Raw genomic sequence first — 18,512 nt, forward strand, 5'->3', positions numbered from 1 at the left:
CAGTTAGAGATGAGAAGGGATTGAGAAGATGCAACAGCTAAGTGCAACATGGCGCTCACAGGCAAACGGCTAAATCTGAGTGATGTCTGGTGCTGGAGTCAACACCATGGCACCGATGGTAATTCCGCCATTTTGTCCTCGTACCATGTGTAGGTGAGAGGTTAACAATTGTGCAAGCTCTCTGGAGGGTCTTTATAACAGTTGTGTAAGTCTAATTTCGAACTCTTCATGGACTCTTATCTTCAGAATAGATAAATAAATAATCTACCAGGCTTTGTGCAGGGTCAACTTACTGTTGCTTTGTTCTTCCACGTATGATTTCTAGGTTCTCAAAAGCATGGAGGTCAGTTCTGTTTTCAGGCCAGGCCTGAATCAGCAGAAACCCTAGAAAGGCAAGAGGAAGGCTCAGACACCCACCACTTAGAAATGTCTTTAGGAGACATTTTAGGAATCTTGAGACATTGTTATTTGAGCAGGAGAGGTGAAGATTTGATTTGATTCTTTTTGTTATCTTCGCCAAGAATCTACCCATGGGTAGATAGAAGCCCAGGCACAATTTTACAGTGGGCACCTGCCTCTCTTATAGAATTCCCATCGCTTGCTGCATCTCTCCTACCACCCAACTTCCACCACAGCCATCCCATGGTGCCATGGCCCTGATAGCTGGGCTGGGCTCCAAAGCTGATGAACCTAACCCTCTCTGCTCTTGACAGCAACCGCCATGTTTGAGCTATCAGCACACAGAAGGAGATTCACATATTTTCCTTACTTAATTCCAATCCTCAAAACAGTCTTGTTATTTAGGTTCAATTACTCCCTTTTTAGGGGGGAGGGCAGGCACATGAGGGCCAGTCTGTGGGCCCGAGAGCCTATGTTGTTCCCTCAGGGTTCTGCCCTTCTTTTCCCCCCACCCTCAAACGTCACTGGGTCATCAGGACGTCTGGCCAGGGCTGAGAAGACGAGGATGAAACATGTTCACAGGGATGACTCAAGGCTCTGATTAAAGTGTTCACCTCTTCCATGCAGGGGAAATTGCGATCATGAAAACTATCAAAGAACTCACGAGTCATTAATGGTAGAAGTTCAGAAGAAATGTTTTTATGATGCTGAGAGAGAAGCAGAGGCAGCCACCAGTTCTCTCTCTAAAACACCCATTTCCCATTCATGTTCATGTGACATGGTAGCCGCACACACCTGTTATTTCCTTTACAGTTTTTAGAATGTCCAGTTCCTTTGGATCGAGAGGCAGAGTACGCGTGAAGGAGTCACTGAAACAAGTAACAGAATGATCATTAACCGTGTCTGCCCGTGAACAAAGTGGATTTTGCGTTTCCCTGTTCCAGTCACTTCCTCTGTTACTTACCCTCTAAACGCTACAGGCAAGATATGAAGATCTCCGCTGATTGACGTGCAATTTTTGAAGTGTTTAATATTTGTAGCATTTATGGAAAGCGTGTCTTTAAATTCGCCAATGCCTATTCCATTACACACTGTAAAGATAAGGGAGATGTTTATTCCCTTCACATATGTTGAATTCAGAAGAGCTCGGGTTCCCCGCGCAGAGGAGAGCAGGAAGAGAATTGTAGCCATGAGTCCGTCCCTGCAGGCCATCACTCATTCCTTCGACAGGAATGCAGGCCCGCTGGTATCAGTAATGAGGGTGAGGGCTTGGGCTTTGGGTGGCTGGAGAAGGCGATGGCATCCTCATGGCTGGTGATGCCCTCAGCTGGGCTTGCATTCTCCTCCTCACGATATTCCCACTTTAGGACTTAGCCCAATTGCTCTCCCCCATCCCTCCTTGGCAGTGGGATCCAGCTGCTGACGCCAGGGCCGCCTCTGCCCAGCTCTCATCAAGCCACTCCTCTGACTAAAACTCAACACTTTCTATGGTCCTAACCTAGGTTACAGCTTGTTGTCTATTTTATTTATTTTTTTTCTAAGAGTTTATTTATTTATTTGACAGACGGAGATCACAAGTAGGCAGAGAGGCAGGCAGAGACAGAGGGGGAAGCAGGCCCCCCTGCTGAGCAGACAGCCTGATGCGGGGCTCGATCCCAGGACCATGGGATCATGACCCAAGCTGAAGGCAGAGGCTTTAACCCACTGAGCCACCCAGGCACACCTCATTGTCTATTTTAAAGAACCAATGGATCTGGATTATTTTTATTAAAAAGAGCAAGATGTGTTCATTTGAGAATGCTGCAAAGTAGAATCAAGGGACCAAAATGACCAGAGTTTCCACTGGATATTTTGAGAAATGTTATTTCCAGCTACCCTCCAGGGTTATGTCATACCAGATTATGTCGGGTTTTTGTGTGTTTTGTTTCTTTTACATCTTCTGCTGTGAATGTTCCTCATATTATAAAAACTATTTACGAACATGATTTTTAATGGCTGTCTTACATTACGTCATAGGGAATACTATAATAACTTTTATCAGATAAACTGCTTTTCTTCCCCTGTGTTTACTTGAACCAAATGCTTTGATCTGTGTCCTATTGCTCCATCAGTCTCACAGGCCCTTTTCCACACTCCAAGCCCCTTTATTAATTTATATCCACTCCTAAATTTCCATCTCAAATGCCATCTCCACCCTAAAGTCCGCTTATCTGTTGTAATTCTCCCTCTAGAATTTGCAGAGCAATTTTGGTACCTATCTTCCAGACTTATCTTGACTTTGAAGTATAATCACTGGAAATCTCATTGCTCAGGATAAGGTCCTGTTCTAGGAGGAGCAGTTAAGCTCTGTTGCACCAGAACTGCCACCCCTCCCACCCCCCTTCCCCCATGACCTTGTGCTCCACTCCACTGGGAGTCCCTTGTTGCTCGTAAGGAAACCAGCCATGGCTGACTCTGGTGGCCAAGACTGGGTCTCCAGGCTCACCCTATGGGCCATGTTTCTCTCTGGTTCTGAGAAGCTGCTCTACGGAGTCCTGGGTTGAAGGGCTCAACCAGCCTTCTAGGGCTGCATCTAACACACGGGGGTTATGGGACTCAGGGCCTGGCTTCTTTAGGATTCACAGGGTCTGGCTGACAATGGCGAATGAGGGGGCCCTATGAAGACTTGCCATTTAATTACAGGTCTGGCAGAGAATTCCATGGTTTGGAGAGAATATTCAGGCTCTCTCTCTCTGCTTGTGCGTGACAGTGTGGTGGGGTTACTTAAATCCTAAATCCAGAGACCAACTGTATATGCACCCCTAGACTTCCCTGGCACCACCTTCCTTACCCAGGGGTACTGCCCTGTAGCCAAAGGGATCAGAATCGGGGATGTATAGAAAATTAGGGAATGATAATTACAGGCGAATCAAACTGTTTGTTGAACACAAAATTAACAAAACCAAACCAAAACCATCTCTGATTCTATCAGTCCATTTGAGGATGCTGATAGTAACCCTCTCTCTCGTACTTCCCCTGTGCCCGGTACTACCCCACATTCTTATTTTCCTCCTTCCATGTCTGCTCTGCCAGACAGTCTCCTGAAGCCAAAGGATACTCTTCCATCAGGGCACCTGCCCGAACTGCCCCAACTGCCCCAAGGAGTTGCAAGACCAGGAAGACATGGACTTGGCCCACAAGCTCATGGGTCTGGCTTGGGACCTCGACTGCACGAACTTCAAATCTCGACTGCCATTCTTAGCTGTTGAACTTTGTGCAAGTCATTGAGATTCTCTGTTACTCAGTGTCCTCATCTGTAGAATGGGAATCCTAATAACAGACTTCCCTGTGGCATCGGGAAAATTCAATGACATGGTACAGGGAAGGTGACTCTGCCCCACGGGGACACCTGTGAAATGTGAAACGTGAGTAAAGAGGGGAGTGATCCGTTTTGACTGAAAAGACTGATGGCTCCCCAGGGAAGGTGGCACCGGAAGTGGACACCCAAGGTAAGCAGCTATGCACTCAGATGTTATTTGTAATAGCAGAAGAGTGTAACAGTCAAAATGGCCACATAAAGGGAGATCCATTGAATAAATTATGGTACAGCCACAGAAGGGAGCCTACACAGCTGCACCACAGGATGAAGAAGATTCATATGACTTTATCTGGAGTGATTTCCAGGGCCTATTAAGGTTAAGAAGGAAAGTACAGAGTTTAGGTAGTATCTTTTGAGTAGAAGACATGACTGGGACCTGGGGTGTGTGAAAGGGACACAGGAGACATCTGGAGAGGCCATGTGTGGGACAATTCAAGTACCCAAATGAATGACAGGAACAGACAGGAAACTGAATAAAGAAGATTCCATGACCTCATATAGGAACTAATTTTTTTTTTTAAAAAATAAAATATAAATCCCATATAAATGGGATTATAGAAAAAGAAAATCACTCTTTTATACCCACCAAGATATCTTATCTAATCTGTCACCATCAGTAATGCAATAACATGGCATCATATGACACCTGATTTGATAAAATGAGAGGAAATCAACATGACCTAGGCAACGCTCCTGTCCCAAACACCCAACCGGAAGACGGCCATGGAAAAACAGTCAATGAAGCCAAACTGAGAGACATCGTGCAAAACACCTGGGCTGGACACTTCATGGCTGGTCATGGAAGACAGAAGAAAGCAAATGAGGGGAGGAGGGCTGAGACACAGCTATTGACCAACGAAGATAACGCGGGCAGGACATCTACATTAAACCCATGATCCTTGACTGGGTTCTGGACTGAGAAGAAGCTAAAAATGACTTACGTGGGACAGGAGGGGGAAGCCTGAGTCGAATTGGGTACTAGAAAAGACTACTGAGTTGATGTTAAGTGATCCTGATGTGAACTCGTCTTTCATTACTTAGGAGAATGTCGCCAATTGTAAGAAAACATGCTGGCAAATGTAGGGGTGCTGTGTTGCAATATCTGTAACTGTCCTCTAATTCAGAAGAAACTTGTGCCCAAGCACGCACACATGTACAGACACAAGTATAAAGACAGTGAAAGCAATGGGGCCAAACATTACAAAGTGGGGAGTTTATGTGAAAGGCATACGGGTGTGCACTGCACTACTCTTGCAACATTTCTGGGTGTTGGGAAGTTTTTACAAAAAAAAAAAAAAGTAAAAGGCAAATTAATAAGCAGGAGTAAATTGGCCTTGAGGAGCCTCCAGGAACAGGGCATGATATGAAGGCAGGAAGAAATTTCTGAGCCTGAAGGAAGAGATGAGCTCAGATCTCTTCCAACTGTGATGTTGGGCGGGCTGGTGGACCCCAGCTTTGTGACCAGACGAAAAGCCTTGTCCCCACACCCTGAAGGCTTCCTACCTTTGCGGCAAGGCCCCTCACACTTCTTACACTTGCGGACTCCATCTTCCTCTACCTCGTAGCTGTCGGAGCTGCAGGCTCGGACACACGAGCCGTGGTCGGTCACCACGTAGTTACCTGCAGGGACAAGGGAAAGAAGGTGACGAAAGCCACACCAGGTGTTCCTGGGCCTCACACAATTGCCTCATGTTCTCCTACAAAGGAGCCGATGAAAAGGGCCTCTAACCCTCTGGTTTTATTTACTTGAAGGACAAAGAATGAAAGGTTGCCCTCAGAAAAGGAGTCAAGTTCAAGAGTTTTAACAGCTTATCAAACCATGGTACGGAGAAATATAGCTCATCACAGGCAGGAAACGGATGGGATAGACAGAGCCTGGGGTCTGCTCACAGGTTCAGAACATGTCTTTGCAGCTCATTTTTCTGTCAACTCGACCTTCACGACCTGTGGTTAAAGTCTGAATGTTTATTTAAAATAAGTGATCTTGATCAAAGCCCACTAGTCCACATCTGAGGATGGATGGAATTCCTGTGGCCAGCGTGCTGCCTTCTACGGTCCCGCCCAGCCTGATAAGCTTCCCTTGGCCGGGGGGTTGGTCCCACCAGCTGGGTTCTGCGTCGAGCCACGCACGTTCACCATCTCCTAAGCCTCCCCTCCCTTTGGAGTAACTTACTAGTCTTAACATTAACACAAACATCAATATGTTTTTGGCGCTCTATGTGTTCCCCTTTTGACTTCCCCAAGTATGTCCTCAAACATATTTACCAGTCATTTGCAATTTTCATTCTATAAATTATTTGCCTTTGCTCTCAGACTCTGGTTTCCTGTGGGTTTTTAAACTCTACCTGTTAAACTCTCCCTCAAAGACGACACCTGTGTCATCATTGTGGCAATTTTGTAAGACTTTAGTTCGTTCGATTCTATTTCTGTGTGGTTTTTTTTTTTTTTTTTTTTTTTTTTTTTTTTTTTCTGCATAGGATTTTAAAAAGTTTTTGGGTCCACAAATCTGGTCGGGCAAATCTCCCCCTCATAGCTGGGCTTCCAATTTTTTTCTCTTGATCTCCCCTCCTAGAAATCAAGATTGGTTTCTAATGCTCCTTTAATTCGACAACTCTATACTTTCTCTATGAGGACACAATTCCCATCATTTCCCTGAACATTAGAGCCACCTGTTGATGCAAACACAAATGAGCAAAAGCCAACCCAAAACAATTCAAACAAAACCAAACAACATACAAAGGGACTCCTCTGAAGTTCTAGTTCCCTTAAGAGGCACAATTTTCACCAGAATCTTAACCACTAAAGAAGGCAGGTTTCCTGACACGCTTTCTCATTTAGGTCTTTTCAAGACCTGCTGGGCACAACAGCTGAACAGTGAAGTGGCCCAAACAGACAACCGAATATTCTGGACGGCTATTATAGCTGGACCTCAGTCCCTGTCCTGGCCCCCACAGACTCCAGAACAGACACTGGTCAGCAGAGCACCAGCCATCGCCTGTCACCGCGGTGGTGACCTGACTCTTCACCCGTGCACTTGGTGACCTGCCTCACAGTGAGGCCAACACACAGACCCAAAGACTCCCCAAGACAAGGGACTCCAGGATCCCAGGGGGAGACAAAGAGGAAAGAGACGCCTGATAAATGAAAGGGTTTTTTGCATGTGATGAACTCACGGGGGCACTTCTTCACGCAGGTAGCACCAAAGCTGTATTTTCCCTCTGGGTTGACGTCCATCTGGTAGGTGGTCGGGTTGTAGAGCATGAGCGGCGGGCAGGTGTCCTTGCACGTGGTTTCGTCGCGGAACTTGCGGCACACCTGTTACAGGAGCACAAAGCTCGGGTTATAGTTCTTGACGTCCAGGATTTGATTAAAGCAAAACCAAGCAATTCTGCCCTCCCGCCCCACAAACCTAGTGAAGCACTTTCAGAAGAGTCGGAAAGACCTTAAAAGTATGATTTTTCTTGTTCTGTCCTAGCTGTGATAATTTACGATTATGATGATAAAAACCCACGTCTTTATTATTTACAAATGATGAAGGAGTTCACTTGCTAGATGGGTCCCTGTGGAGTGAAATTAGTTTTAAATTCAATCTCCTGGGTCTCCCTCATAGGGGACACGTAAGGATGGGTTTTGGCATGTGTTGCCAAACTGCAGAAAACGCTACTGGGGAAGGCTGCTGTGCAGAGGCGACCAGACCACATACACGGGTGACCCGAAGACCCCCAGGCCGTCTCCCCTCCAGCCCAGACCAACCAGGTCGGATGCAGCCTCTGGCATTTCACAACCTCTGCCTCCCTGAAACAGGCGTCTTCTGGATCCCACCTTAGGTGGGCCTCCTCCTCTGGAGCCCATGGGCGTCTCCTGGCACTTGGGGCTGTCCAGGGCTCAAGTCGGCCAGCCCTCATGTCTCTAGGACGCCCAAGGTGCACACTATGGGGGCCACCTCCGGGTAGTGCCCACCGCCCACTGGAGCGAGGAGGCTTTCGTCAGGACTTTCTGCAGTAACAGGGACCAGACCCAGTGCTTTGGGACCCCCTGGGGCGGGGGTGGGCAGGAGGCTTTGAGCTGTGCTGGGGATGGGTCAGAAGAGCTCCAGCCACGCGTTCAAGTCTGTGCGACTCCAGGGACGTGCCTTACCGTCTCTGTGTATTTATGCTAAGGGGCCTTCCGGTGTCAACTCCGTGGGTTTAGACTGAGATGGAATGACAGAGAGTGTGACAACAGAGCCGATGGCCACGAAGAACACTAAGGACAGACAGCTTGTATTTAGTACTGATGCTCGTCCCACGCCCAGGCCCTGGTCACGGACGCCATGTGCACTGTGTCATCGGAGCACTTAAAAGGCGCTGTTTACTACGCATCACGCTCAGGTGAGGAAACTGAGGCACGGAGGGGTCAGAGGATTTGCCTGAGGTCACCCAGTAAGTGTCGAAGGCAAGATGATAGAGGGGGATTTGTCCCCTTGGCCAGTGCTCCCACAAGTGTGATTTAGTGATTTCTCCCACAGGAAGCCCCTCTCAGCCATGGCAAGATAAGCCCCCCGGGGGGTGGTCGGCTGGGGGTGGGGGTGGTCAGCCTTACCAGACAGTCGCTCTCGCGGGGCCCTGTGCAGCCGGCGGCACACTGGTTGTGACAGCAGTCGCTGGGGGACCTGCCGCGGCAGCGCCCCGAACACTGCTGGGCACAGATGATTTTGGTCACTGAAAAGGAGCAAAGGTCACCGGTGAGCTCAAGAGCCAGGGAGGGTGGAAGGGCCACCCCTCAGGTACCCTGCAGAACCCTTGAAAACGGTGGGTGAAGTGGCCAACGGGGGGTGAATTCAGCAGTTCCCCAGCTTGTTAGGGCTGCGAAACTTCGCGTTCTGCCAAATCACACCGAATCGTGACCTTTCTTTTTTCTTTCTTTTTTTTTTTTTTTAAATTTATTTATTTGACAGAGACAGAAATCACAAGTAGGCAGAGAGGCAGGCAGAGAGAGAGGAAGGGAAGCAGGCTCCCTGCTGAACAGAGAGCCCAACGCGGGGCTCTATCCCAGGACCTGAGATCATGACCTGAGCCGACGGCAGAGGCTTTAACCCAGTGAGCCACCCAGGCACCCCAGAATCATGACCCTTCTGTATTCCGCCTCTTTTCCCCACTGATTTTCAGTCACTTCGGAGGACTGACCAGGTCAGGGCTAGACTTTTAGCCGCGCTCAATAATTATGCGCTAGTTAGGACTGAGATTTGTGGTGATACGGAAAATGCCATCCGATAACAAATGTGCCTGCCAGAAAGTGGTGAGTTAAAGGATGAAACTGTCACATCACAATTAAACCAAAGGTCAGACGGTGAAATTTGAGGCAGATGTCCCCAGATCCCTTGGCCGCCCGTGCTCCCAAATGAGGATTCCTGGAGAAAAACCCTCCTGCAAAGTACTGCTCTTGCTTCTGTAGACACTTCCCCGAGGGAAAGGAAACCAGAGGGGCTGGGGACAGGCAACACGGGCAAGTCTTCTGTTCCCAGGAAAATATGCCAACCCCATGGTTCAAAGAAACTGGCTGGCTTGTGTGTGGCTGCCTTCCGCTCATTTATGGCAGACGGGGTGCCCCGACCAGCCCACAGTGGATTAACCGCGCGCATAGAGATCGGCAAGACCATCATTCTCTCGACTGCTGCCATCTGACCTTCTGGAGTCTCCCAAGGGAAAAGGCACACAGTCTGCTGCGTGGAAGGGGAGGAAAGTGGACCTGCGTTGATCTGAAATGCTGCTTGCTGACTTACATTTCTGGCAATTCTCCTTTCCCGGACCCCAACAACTTCCATTGGGACAGCTCGGATCACACTTTTGGCCTAAAATGTAAGAGTAATAGTTAAATTCATATCTCAGGGAAGAGAACAGTGGGGTGAGGGGGTGGGAAACTGGAGGCAAGACCCTGAGCAATGTGACATTCCAGAAACAAGGAGCAGCTCCCAAATTTCTAGTTCTCCATTTGTCTGTTGCTGGCTGGTTGGTAAGGTGACTCAAAAGACTTTCATAGAAGAAAAAAAAGATGAACCGCGTTCTGTTTTTATTTATGTTTCAGCTGCAGAAATGGAGGCAGACAGTAATGAGCGACTTCTCACAGCTGTGAACACTGGGGTTCAAACGGTCCAGTTTTCACATGTGTTTAGGCTTGGAGAATTCTCCAGCCTCTCCAACAGCGCTAAGGGTGTCCAGTCTGGTGGGGTGGGTATGACCTACAATATTCCCACTCTGCCCATCTCAAGGGACCTGAGGGTCAGTGATCCTAGGGGACCTGGGCTTCTGCATATAAAGACCCCTAGACCCAAAGCCAGACAGAGGCACGGTTCACGGCTCAAAGAGTCAAATATTCGGGCGCCTGGGTGGTTCAGTGGGTTAAGCCGCTGCCTTCGGCTCAGGTCATGATCTCAGGGTCCTGGGATCGAGTCCCACAACGGCTCTCTGCTCAGCGGGGAGCCTGCTTCCCTCTCTCTCTCTGCCTGTCTCTCTGTCTACTTGTGATCTCTGTCTGTCAAATAAACAAATAAAATCTTAAAAAAAAAAGAGTCAAATTTTCACAGTGTGTGTCACCTTGCAGATCAGCTAAACATTAGCTATTGATTTGTGAGCTACTGTGTGGAAACATTTGATGTCCATCAATCAGTGTTTGTAGGGATCAACTACAGATTATAGCTGCAGAGGTTTTAAAATCTCACTAGTTGTGTTTTTGTTTTTACTAGCATGGAGATACTTGAAGACCAAAGCCTCTCACCTGTATAAAGAGAACGGGTTGGGAGATGGACATCAGGGAGGGTATGTGCTATGGTGGGTGCTGTGACTTGTAAGACTCATGATTCACAGACCTGTTCCCCTGAAGCAAATAATACATTATATGTCAGCTTAAAAAAGAGAGAGAGATTGATTGAGAGAACAGGTCAACCACCAAAGTTTGTTAAAAAGAGATCAGCTGTGCAGGTATATTTCACAGCAAAGATATGGGAACCTATAGGAGTTCCTGTATGTCCCAAAGCCTCCCACAGTCAGGAAGAATTTAATTCCTGGTAGAATCTAGATTTCAAATGGGAAGAGCTGATGATTTCCTGTTACTGTGGAACCTGGGCACCCCATTTCATGAGACGCAATATCCTTCCCATCACCCCAGGGGGGAAGGCTGGCAGTGCAGTGCTGGTGCTCCTAGGAATCAGGAGTCACGGGGAGCCCAAACCCCAGATGCATGGCGTGGGCTGGGCATTGTGAAGCAGAGGGACAGAGACAGAGAGACGGGAAGAACAAAGCAGTACACGGAAGTGGTGAAAGTGCTTGTGTCTGGACTGTGAGGCATCTTTTTTCTCTTTACCCTATCCTTCCTCATAATTCTCAAACCCCTTATAAACATGCAATGGGTTTACAAAACAAAAACATTTACAATGAAAATGCTTAATGGCCTCTTCCTGTAGTGGAGACAACATCTGCTGACCCATGAATCAAGGTTTGCTTATAATTCTATTATTAACCCTCTGTTACAAAAAAGGAAATTTAGGCAAATTACATAAAATATGGATAATAGAGAAAAGCAAGAGGAGGAAATGAGAATCATCGAGAAGTAATCAATATATATACAAGTATATGCATGTATATGAATTGACGTCACACTGTACTTTGTATCATAATTAAAATAAGCTAATAAAAATGTTACGGCAGTTTCTCCATGCCTTTAAATATCCTTTTACATAACATGATTTTCTTTTTTTAAAAAAAGATTTTACTTATTTATTTGAGAGAGAGCAAGCGAGAGTGAGAGCATGAGCAGGGGGAGGTGCAGAGGGAGAGGGAGAAGCAGGCTCGCCACTGAGCAGGGAGCCCAATGCAGGACTCGATCCCAGGACCCAGAGATCATGACCCGAGCTGAAGGCAGATGCTGAACCCACTGAGCCACCCAGGTGCTCCCATAACATGATTTTCAATAGCACGGCTATACCATCATTTCTTTAACTAATCTCTTATTTTTAGATATGTAAGTTGTTTTAAAAATTCATTACAGGTAAGGCTGCAAGGAGTATTCTCACACAAAAGCATTTTTCTATATCCTTATGCTTTTCACTCGCCTAGACATGATGAGTGCACACTTTAAAGCTTTAATACATATTGCTAAAATTCTACCCCGACCGTATTTTATTGGTGTATTTGCTCACAAGAAGAGGATGAGGACTTCTGCTTCTCAATACCTCTCCTCAACCGGGTATCTAAAAGTCGAAAGGAATCCAAATCTTTTGTAAAGGAAAAAATGATGCTTCTTTATTTTGACCTTTTTAAAGTTACAGTAAGGAATAACATTTTACTTTATTTCTTAGGCATCGTGTCTGTGTTGGAGCAGCACAAACTGCTCATGTCTTTGGCCCTTTTTTTTTTAACTGGGAGGCTTGCCTTCTTGGGATACCTAAGACTACTTTACCACCATCATATTATCAAAAATATTAACCCTTTCCAAGGCAAGCAGATGATGCGCAATATTTTCCTGTTTGTTATTAAGATTTCTTAATATGGAAGTTTTCTTGTATGCCATCTGACTGGGCTTTTCTTCAGCTTGAAAATACCAATAAGCATCTTCATGTTTCCTTCTAGCACTTACACATATATTCAGTAATTTATTGTATATTATATGATTTGGAATTTATATTGGTGTGCAAAGCGGATGATTGATTTAATTTCCCCTTAAGGAAACCCACCTAATTGAACTTCAAATTCCGAACTACATCAACCGTAACATCACGTGGGGGCACACTGGGTAACCTTTTTGATTCTTAAATCCGCTGCCCATAAAATACTTAAATCACGTGATGAGATTTTCCTGGATAAAAATGAAATGCGACAAGTTCTCAGAAGGCATGTGTAGCTTGAAAAGCTCTAGGCAAGGGCAGGGTTTCCCTTCCCTCAAGGAGCGTGGCAGGTTCCTCACCTCGTCACTGGTCGGGTAATTAATGAGGAGAATGCAAGTGGCAGGTGGATACTGTTCTTTAAAAAAAAAAAAAAAAACCCTATAGTTCTGGCACTTTGATATCGTCCCCTTAATAGTTCAATCACTCTGGAACGATTTACTGAATAATAAATTCTTTCCTCATTTGCTTGAAATGTCATTCCTTTATGGACACTTAATTAAATTTTAAAAAAAAGATTTATTTATTTGACAGAGATCACAAGTAGGCAGAGAGGCAGGCAGCCAGACAGGGGGAAGCAGGCTCCCTGCTGAGCAGAGAGCCCAATGCGGGGCTCGATCCCAGGACCCTGAGATCATATCTGAGCCACCCAGGCTCCCCTATGGATATTTAATTTAGTGAGGCTTATTCTTACTGTCTTTCTCTTCTAGGTCTCTGGTTTATTCTTTAGTGTCTATTCGTAACCCAGCACTCTACTGGTTTGCAGTTCATAGCCTTGTCTTATTTGAATCTTGTTATTGGAAGAGCCTTCCTTCCCAGTATTTTTTTTTCAGGGTCTTCCTCATGGTCTTGGTGTGACGAGGACAGGTGTGCCATTTGGGCTGTTGGTTCTAGTTTATGGCAAACCCATCCTAACCTCACAGCCGTCCAGTGTCCGTTTTTTGGGTGTTGTTATAAATGTCCACAATTCAACCTCCCCATTGTCTGTCCATCAGACAGCTGAGGAAAGGTTAAGCCGGACATCATGGATAATACAAAATTTTGCGTTATAGGATAAAGTCTGCAGTTTCTTGCCACACTGACCATCTGTTGGAATCCTGTATTTAGGAGACAAAGGGGCTCGACACCCAAGTTCACGGCATTATTTGTAACCACCAACAGGTGGAAGCAACCCAAGAGCTCACCAGCTGATGAACGGACCAACAGAACACGTGCACACAGATATCCCCCCAGGGACAACGGACTACTCCTCATCCATGTAAAGGTAAGAAATTCTGACATGTGCCGCAACATGGAGGAAACTTGAAGACAGTAACCCAAGTGACAGAAGCCAGTCACAGAAAGCCAAGGACTATGTGACGCCCCTTCTGTGAATTCCCTAGAGCAGTCACACTCATAGCGATGGAAAGCAGCCTGGGGTTGCCAGGGGCTGGGGGAGTTGGAGGGGGAGTTCCTGTGGACCGGGGACAGAGTTTCAGTTTTGCAAGATGAAAAGAGTTCCGGAGACGGACAGCGGTGATGACTGTACCACAGCGGGAATGTACTTTTACTACCACCGAACTGTACCATTTTTAAGAATGGTTCAGATGGGAAATTTCATGTTAAGGGTATTTCAGTACGATAAGCAAATAAACAAATAAAATAAGATACAATGAAGTAACCAGAAGGGGGTTCTAGTCAATTTTGAAGATCCACAGGAGCTCCAGATTCTTTGAGACCAAAAATAAATAAACCAACAAAACCCCACAAAGAAACCCCCCGCACAGAAACGCGTATGCAATGCACAGTTTAGGGAAACAGAGAAGCAGGAAACGGTGATGACTTGTTTTAAAGGACTGAAAGACCAGGGAGACCAGGGAGGGGGGAGTTAAAGAGGAGCCTGGTAACTGTAAGCATGTGTCTTCAGAGTTTCCCACACAGTGTTGCCAAGGGTCCAAGTGGTGCAGCCCTGACCTACAGCCTGGCCCCCCGCCAGCCTCCCTCTGGCACGGGCCGCTTTGCCGATGAATGGCGGGGACCAGGTTATGGGCACCAAGGGGAATATGGACCAACAGCCCCCCAACCCCCACCGCTGTGCACTGTGCCCAACTTTGCTGGGGCTCTATTGTTGGAGGCCAAAGGTCAGCCTCCCGTGTTTCCAGAGGGCCTGGCACTGCTCAGCAGCCCGTCGGAAGCACACAAAAGCGTGGCTTGTCTCCTCTGGGCAAGATGGGAGAGGCCCCTGGGGCCAGCACTGACGGCTCCTGTCAGCAGCCACACGAGGGCTCCGTTGTCGTGGCAGGGGTTGATCTGCCCAGTTCGCAGGCACGCCTACTGTCCCCACGAGAGACCAGCTTCCCCTAGGTCCTGAATAAGCACTCTTCTAGCAGGCAGAGCAATTGTTTACTACTTATTTTTGGTTTAGATTAATCTGCTCTCTGTCACACTCCCAACCCCCAACATGCTATAACTCTGTGTCCACCTCCCCCCACCCACCTAGCAACCGTAGGAGCTACAGGCAGAGGGGACTTTCTGGAGCACTTACAATTGCCCGCATGGTTCTGGAAGTCCATTGACATGTTGCTTACAAAACTGTCGTCCACGATGTCCTGCCACTTGATGCTGTCCACGTTGCAGAGGACAGGGTTGTTGCTGAAGCGCACGGCGCCCTGGAGGATTTCTGTGCAGGGAAAGAACCTCGGTAACCACAGGGCCAGGTCTGTAAACTCCCGTAAAGCACAAAGCACGCATGCATTTCTTTACATCTGGAGTTCTGCTAAAGCAGGACCCCCACAGAGCTTGGGCAAGGGCAGGGGTGGGGGAGGCAGCTGAACTATGAGGGGTGGTAGTGTCACAGAGGAGTTGGGCTTTCCCCATGAAACTGGCCTGGAGCACAAACCATCAGAATGCAGAGATACGGGAGGGAAGGAAGCTGTGTGGGGTGAAAGTGAGTGGGGACTTGGGTCGGAGGGGTGTGGCAGACACGCACTGTGGCCAGCAAGGCCAGGAGAAGGGGCTGACGCTGTGAGGTCCTCAGTGGAAACGGTGGCCGGGGAGCGAAGGGGGGGCAGGGAGAAGGCTCTCTAGGCACGGGGAGGAGAGGACAGGCGCCAGGAATGCCACTGGCAGGAAAGACTATGTTTCACAGGAAGAAATGACACAAGATGGAAAACCGGGAATGATGAGAAAAAGGCAAGCGTGAGTGTAGGGAGAGCGCTGCCTCGACGCCAGCTGACAGAAACGGTTCCTGACCGACTTCTGTGCACAAACACCGCAGCTGGGGGTGGGCAGGGGTGAACTGGATATAGGAGCTGACGGGCCAGGGGAGCCCGAGGGGTCACGTGGCTGGCAAGCTCGCGCCCACCCGCCCCGAGACCCCGCGGGACGCAGGACACAGCCAGGTACTCTGCTGGTTTATTGAAACACACAAGCTTAGCTAATGGTCACAAGGACCCCACCAGGTAGATAACGCCCAGCAACTCCTCAGGCAGGGAGCAGACCTGCCCCAACAACAGAGCACAGACATGAAAGAGAGGGTCCTCCCCAGGAGGAGCTCCGAGGCTGTCGAAGAGAACGACACTTCCCGGAGCATCGTGTGGCCTGCGGGGGGGAGGGGACAGCAGGCTTTCTGAAGCCAGAAGACAGAGCCAATGCGTGTCGGTGGGACAGGTGGGTGTTCTCCCCGGCGGACGGTGGAGAAAACCGCAGAAGGAAGGCAGGGAGGTCCAGAAGGGCCAAACTGTGGGGTGTTGGGTTTAAAGTCAGAGATGACAGCAGGACAATCAGGAGATTGTCAGGAGGCAGCCAGAGTCAAGAGGGTAAATCTCTAATGGGAGGTCAGAACTGGAACCACAAAGTAGGGGCATCAAGGCTGCTGTGACCCTCGTGAAGACAGAGGTGCCAAGAAGAGTGTATGTGGTCGGGCCTTACAGAACACCTTCGGTCTGCCATGGTGAGAAGTAAAAAGTCAGCAAAGGTGCTAGACGATTCGGGTGCCCCTGACTGGGTAGCTTAGAAGAGAAAGAGGCCATCGGCCCGGGTGCCGTCATTCTTCTATTTTTACTTTCAGTACTTAATGATTTTATTCTTTGTGGTGGGCACTGAGTTGATTTTTAGCACCAGTACTTGATTAGGATGGAAAATTTCACATTAAAATAGTTATTTGATCACAAGAAATCACGTGCACGCATCCAACCCCATCCCAAAGCGGAAAGAACACCAACGAGGGGAATATGAACTCCTCAGTGCTTTTACCATAGTGATTCCCTGAATCTCCCCCCACGCCCAGGAAGTGTGTGACCATCGTTATCCACATTTTTAAAGCAGAGGAAGCTGAGACACAGAGAGAACCCGCTCCAGGGGCATCTGGCTGGGGAGTGGTGGAACCAGGCCTGGAACCCAGACAGTCTGGCTCCGGGGTCCACGCTCTTAACCGCACCTGCCCATCACTGCGACAGAGCATGAGGCCAGACGGGCAGATTGAGGCATGCTGGACGCACATACCATTTTGCAAAATGTGTAAATAGCACAAATTAGTATGAGCATAAACGCGAACTATGTGCGTGGGTGCTGTGAGTACCTACTGTGCTGGGTGGAAAGTCTTAGGGCCGTTTCATAGGATGGCCAAACCCAGGAGCCCGACTAGAGGGCTGTGCCAGCCGTTTTGGAGTCTGGGTCTGGATGCCTTGTCTCATTCCAGTGCTGTTGTCTGCCAGGCTCCGACCACTCCCAGGACTCCCTCTGTTCTGTACCCTCTGCTGGCACCCCCTCTTTCCTGGTGGGCCCCCTTCCCATCACAACTGCATAGCACAGGGGAAAGGTAAAGACGCCAGTGGCCATTTTTGGCTTTTTTTTTTTTTTTTTTTTAATGAATTTGGGACCTTAGGAGGATCACTTTGCCACCATTTCTCTATGTGCAAGACGGTGGCAGTGTAAACACGTGCAATGCAGGACGGGGCTGGGCCTCATGTTCCCGAAGTAACAGGGCCGGCACCAGCTCCGCACCCACCACATTGCGGGGGCACGCTTCCGTTATCTTCACTTTTGTTTAAATCAACGTCTGTCTCTCCTACCCTCTTCCTTAGCTTCTACTTGGAGGACCCTCATGAACGTCCCACTCACGGGAATTCAAACTCTGCAACACCGTCATTCTCTGTCCTTCCTGTCAATGTCTCTGTCCTTAAGTCATGCTCTGTGTGACAGCATCACTCTGAAAGCGGCCTCCGACAGGGGAGGTTTTTAATGCATGTCCCTTATACCCGAGGTCCAGGTAACAGGACCGGCCGTTTACTCTCTCCCTAGGCACAGAGAGCCAGAAGCCCAGCCAAGGTCGTCTGGTCTCTGTTTCCAGGAACTAACTTACTAACTCTCTGGGTATCTCCTCAGGGATACAGGGCAAGTGGTACCTGGCTTAAATCGTCCCTTCCCATCACTGACCGTCTTCTTTAACTTCCACCTACTGTCTCGGGCATGTAGCTAGCACACAGAGCATCTGTACTGGACGGATACGAGACTTCTCTGAGTGGCACAGAGAGAGGTGACCGGTTCGCTGAGCACCTGCAGCCACAGTGTCCCCGCGCCCGGGGCCTCTCACCGTGTAAGTTTCTCAGGGGAAGCTCCTGCAGCCCGGTTTTGTTCGTGCCGTAGTTGGATAAGACGGACAAGGCATGCATGTTTTCATAGAGCACGTTTCCTCGGATGATCTGCAGGTTTTCCAAGGGAATCTTCTCCACGGTGTTTAGGGCAATGAGGACATAGCCGGCAACTTCCTGGATGGTCTGAGGAGACAGAACGGGACCACGTGTTTCTCTTGTGAGGAGTTCCGGAATGCAAGGTCGAACACGCGTCCAGGAAGCCCAGGGCACCTGAGCGAACCACGCGCACGAGTGACCGATGGACATAAGGCAGGCAGAGGACTACAGTGGGGATGTGGGTGGGGGAGGGGTGACAGGATTTCCGTGACTCCTACACTTTTGGCCCTTGAGCCTGCTGGCAGGAATGAAGGGCGAGGTGCGTTACTCAGGAATGCTGTGATTCTCATTTCACGTGGTTTTGGGACACTCAGAATAAAAGGAGAACATTTTATTAATTCATTTTGTATCTGTCTTGCATGCTTTCTTATTAGAAAAAAAAAATAATAAC

At 48.3% G+C, this 18,512-nt stretch overlaps 1 protein-coding gene across 2 annotated transcripts in view; it reads right to left on the reverse strand.

Moving 5' to 3' along the window:
- EGFR (epidermal growth factor receptor) overlaps positions 1–18,512 on the reverse strand; it is a 203,795-nt gene that overhangs the window by 45,709 nt on the left and 139,574 nt on the right. For both annotated transcript variants that reach the window (XM_059170603.1, XM_059170604.1), the window contains exons 3-11: positions 17,965–18,148; positions 14,917–15,051; positions 9,519–9,587; positions 8,339–8,457; positions 6,931–7,072; positions 5,261–5,377; positions 1,364–1,490; positions 1,195–1,268; positions 294–384 (exon numbers count right to left, since the gene is read on the reverse strand). In XM_059170603.1, the coding sequence (XP_059026586.1) occupies positions 294–384; positions 1,195–1,268; positions 1,364–1,490; positions 5,261–5,377; positions 6,931–7,072; positions 8,339–8,457; positions 9,519–9,587; positions 14,917–15,051; positions 17,965–18,148 (1,058 nt within the window). The remainder of the gene's footprint in view (positions 1–293; positions 385–1,194; positions 1,269–1,363; positions 1,491–5,260; positions 5,378–6,930; positions 7,073–8,338; positions 8,458–9,518; positions 9,588–14,916; positions 15,052–17,964; positions 18,149–18,512) is intronic.

The sequence above is a fragment of the Mustela lutreola genome, chromosome 4, assembly GCF_030435805.1.
Source record: "Mustela lutreola isolate mMusLut2 chromosome 4, mMusLut2.pri, whole genome shotgun sequence".
Taxonomy (NCBI): Eukaryota; Metazoa; Chordata; class Mammalia; order Carnivora; family Mustelidae; genus Mustela; species Mustela lutreola.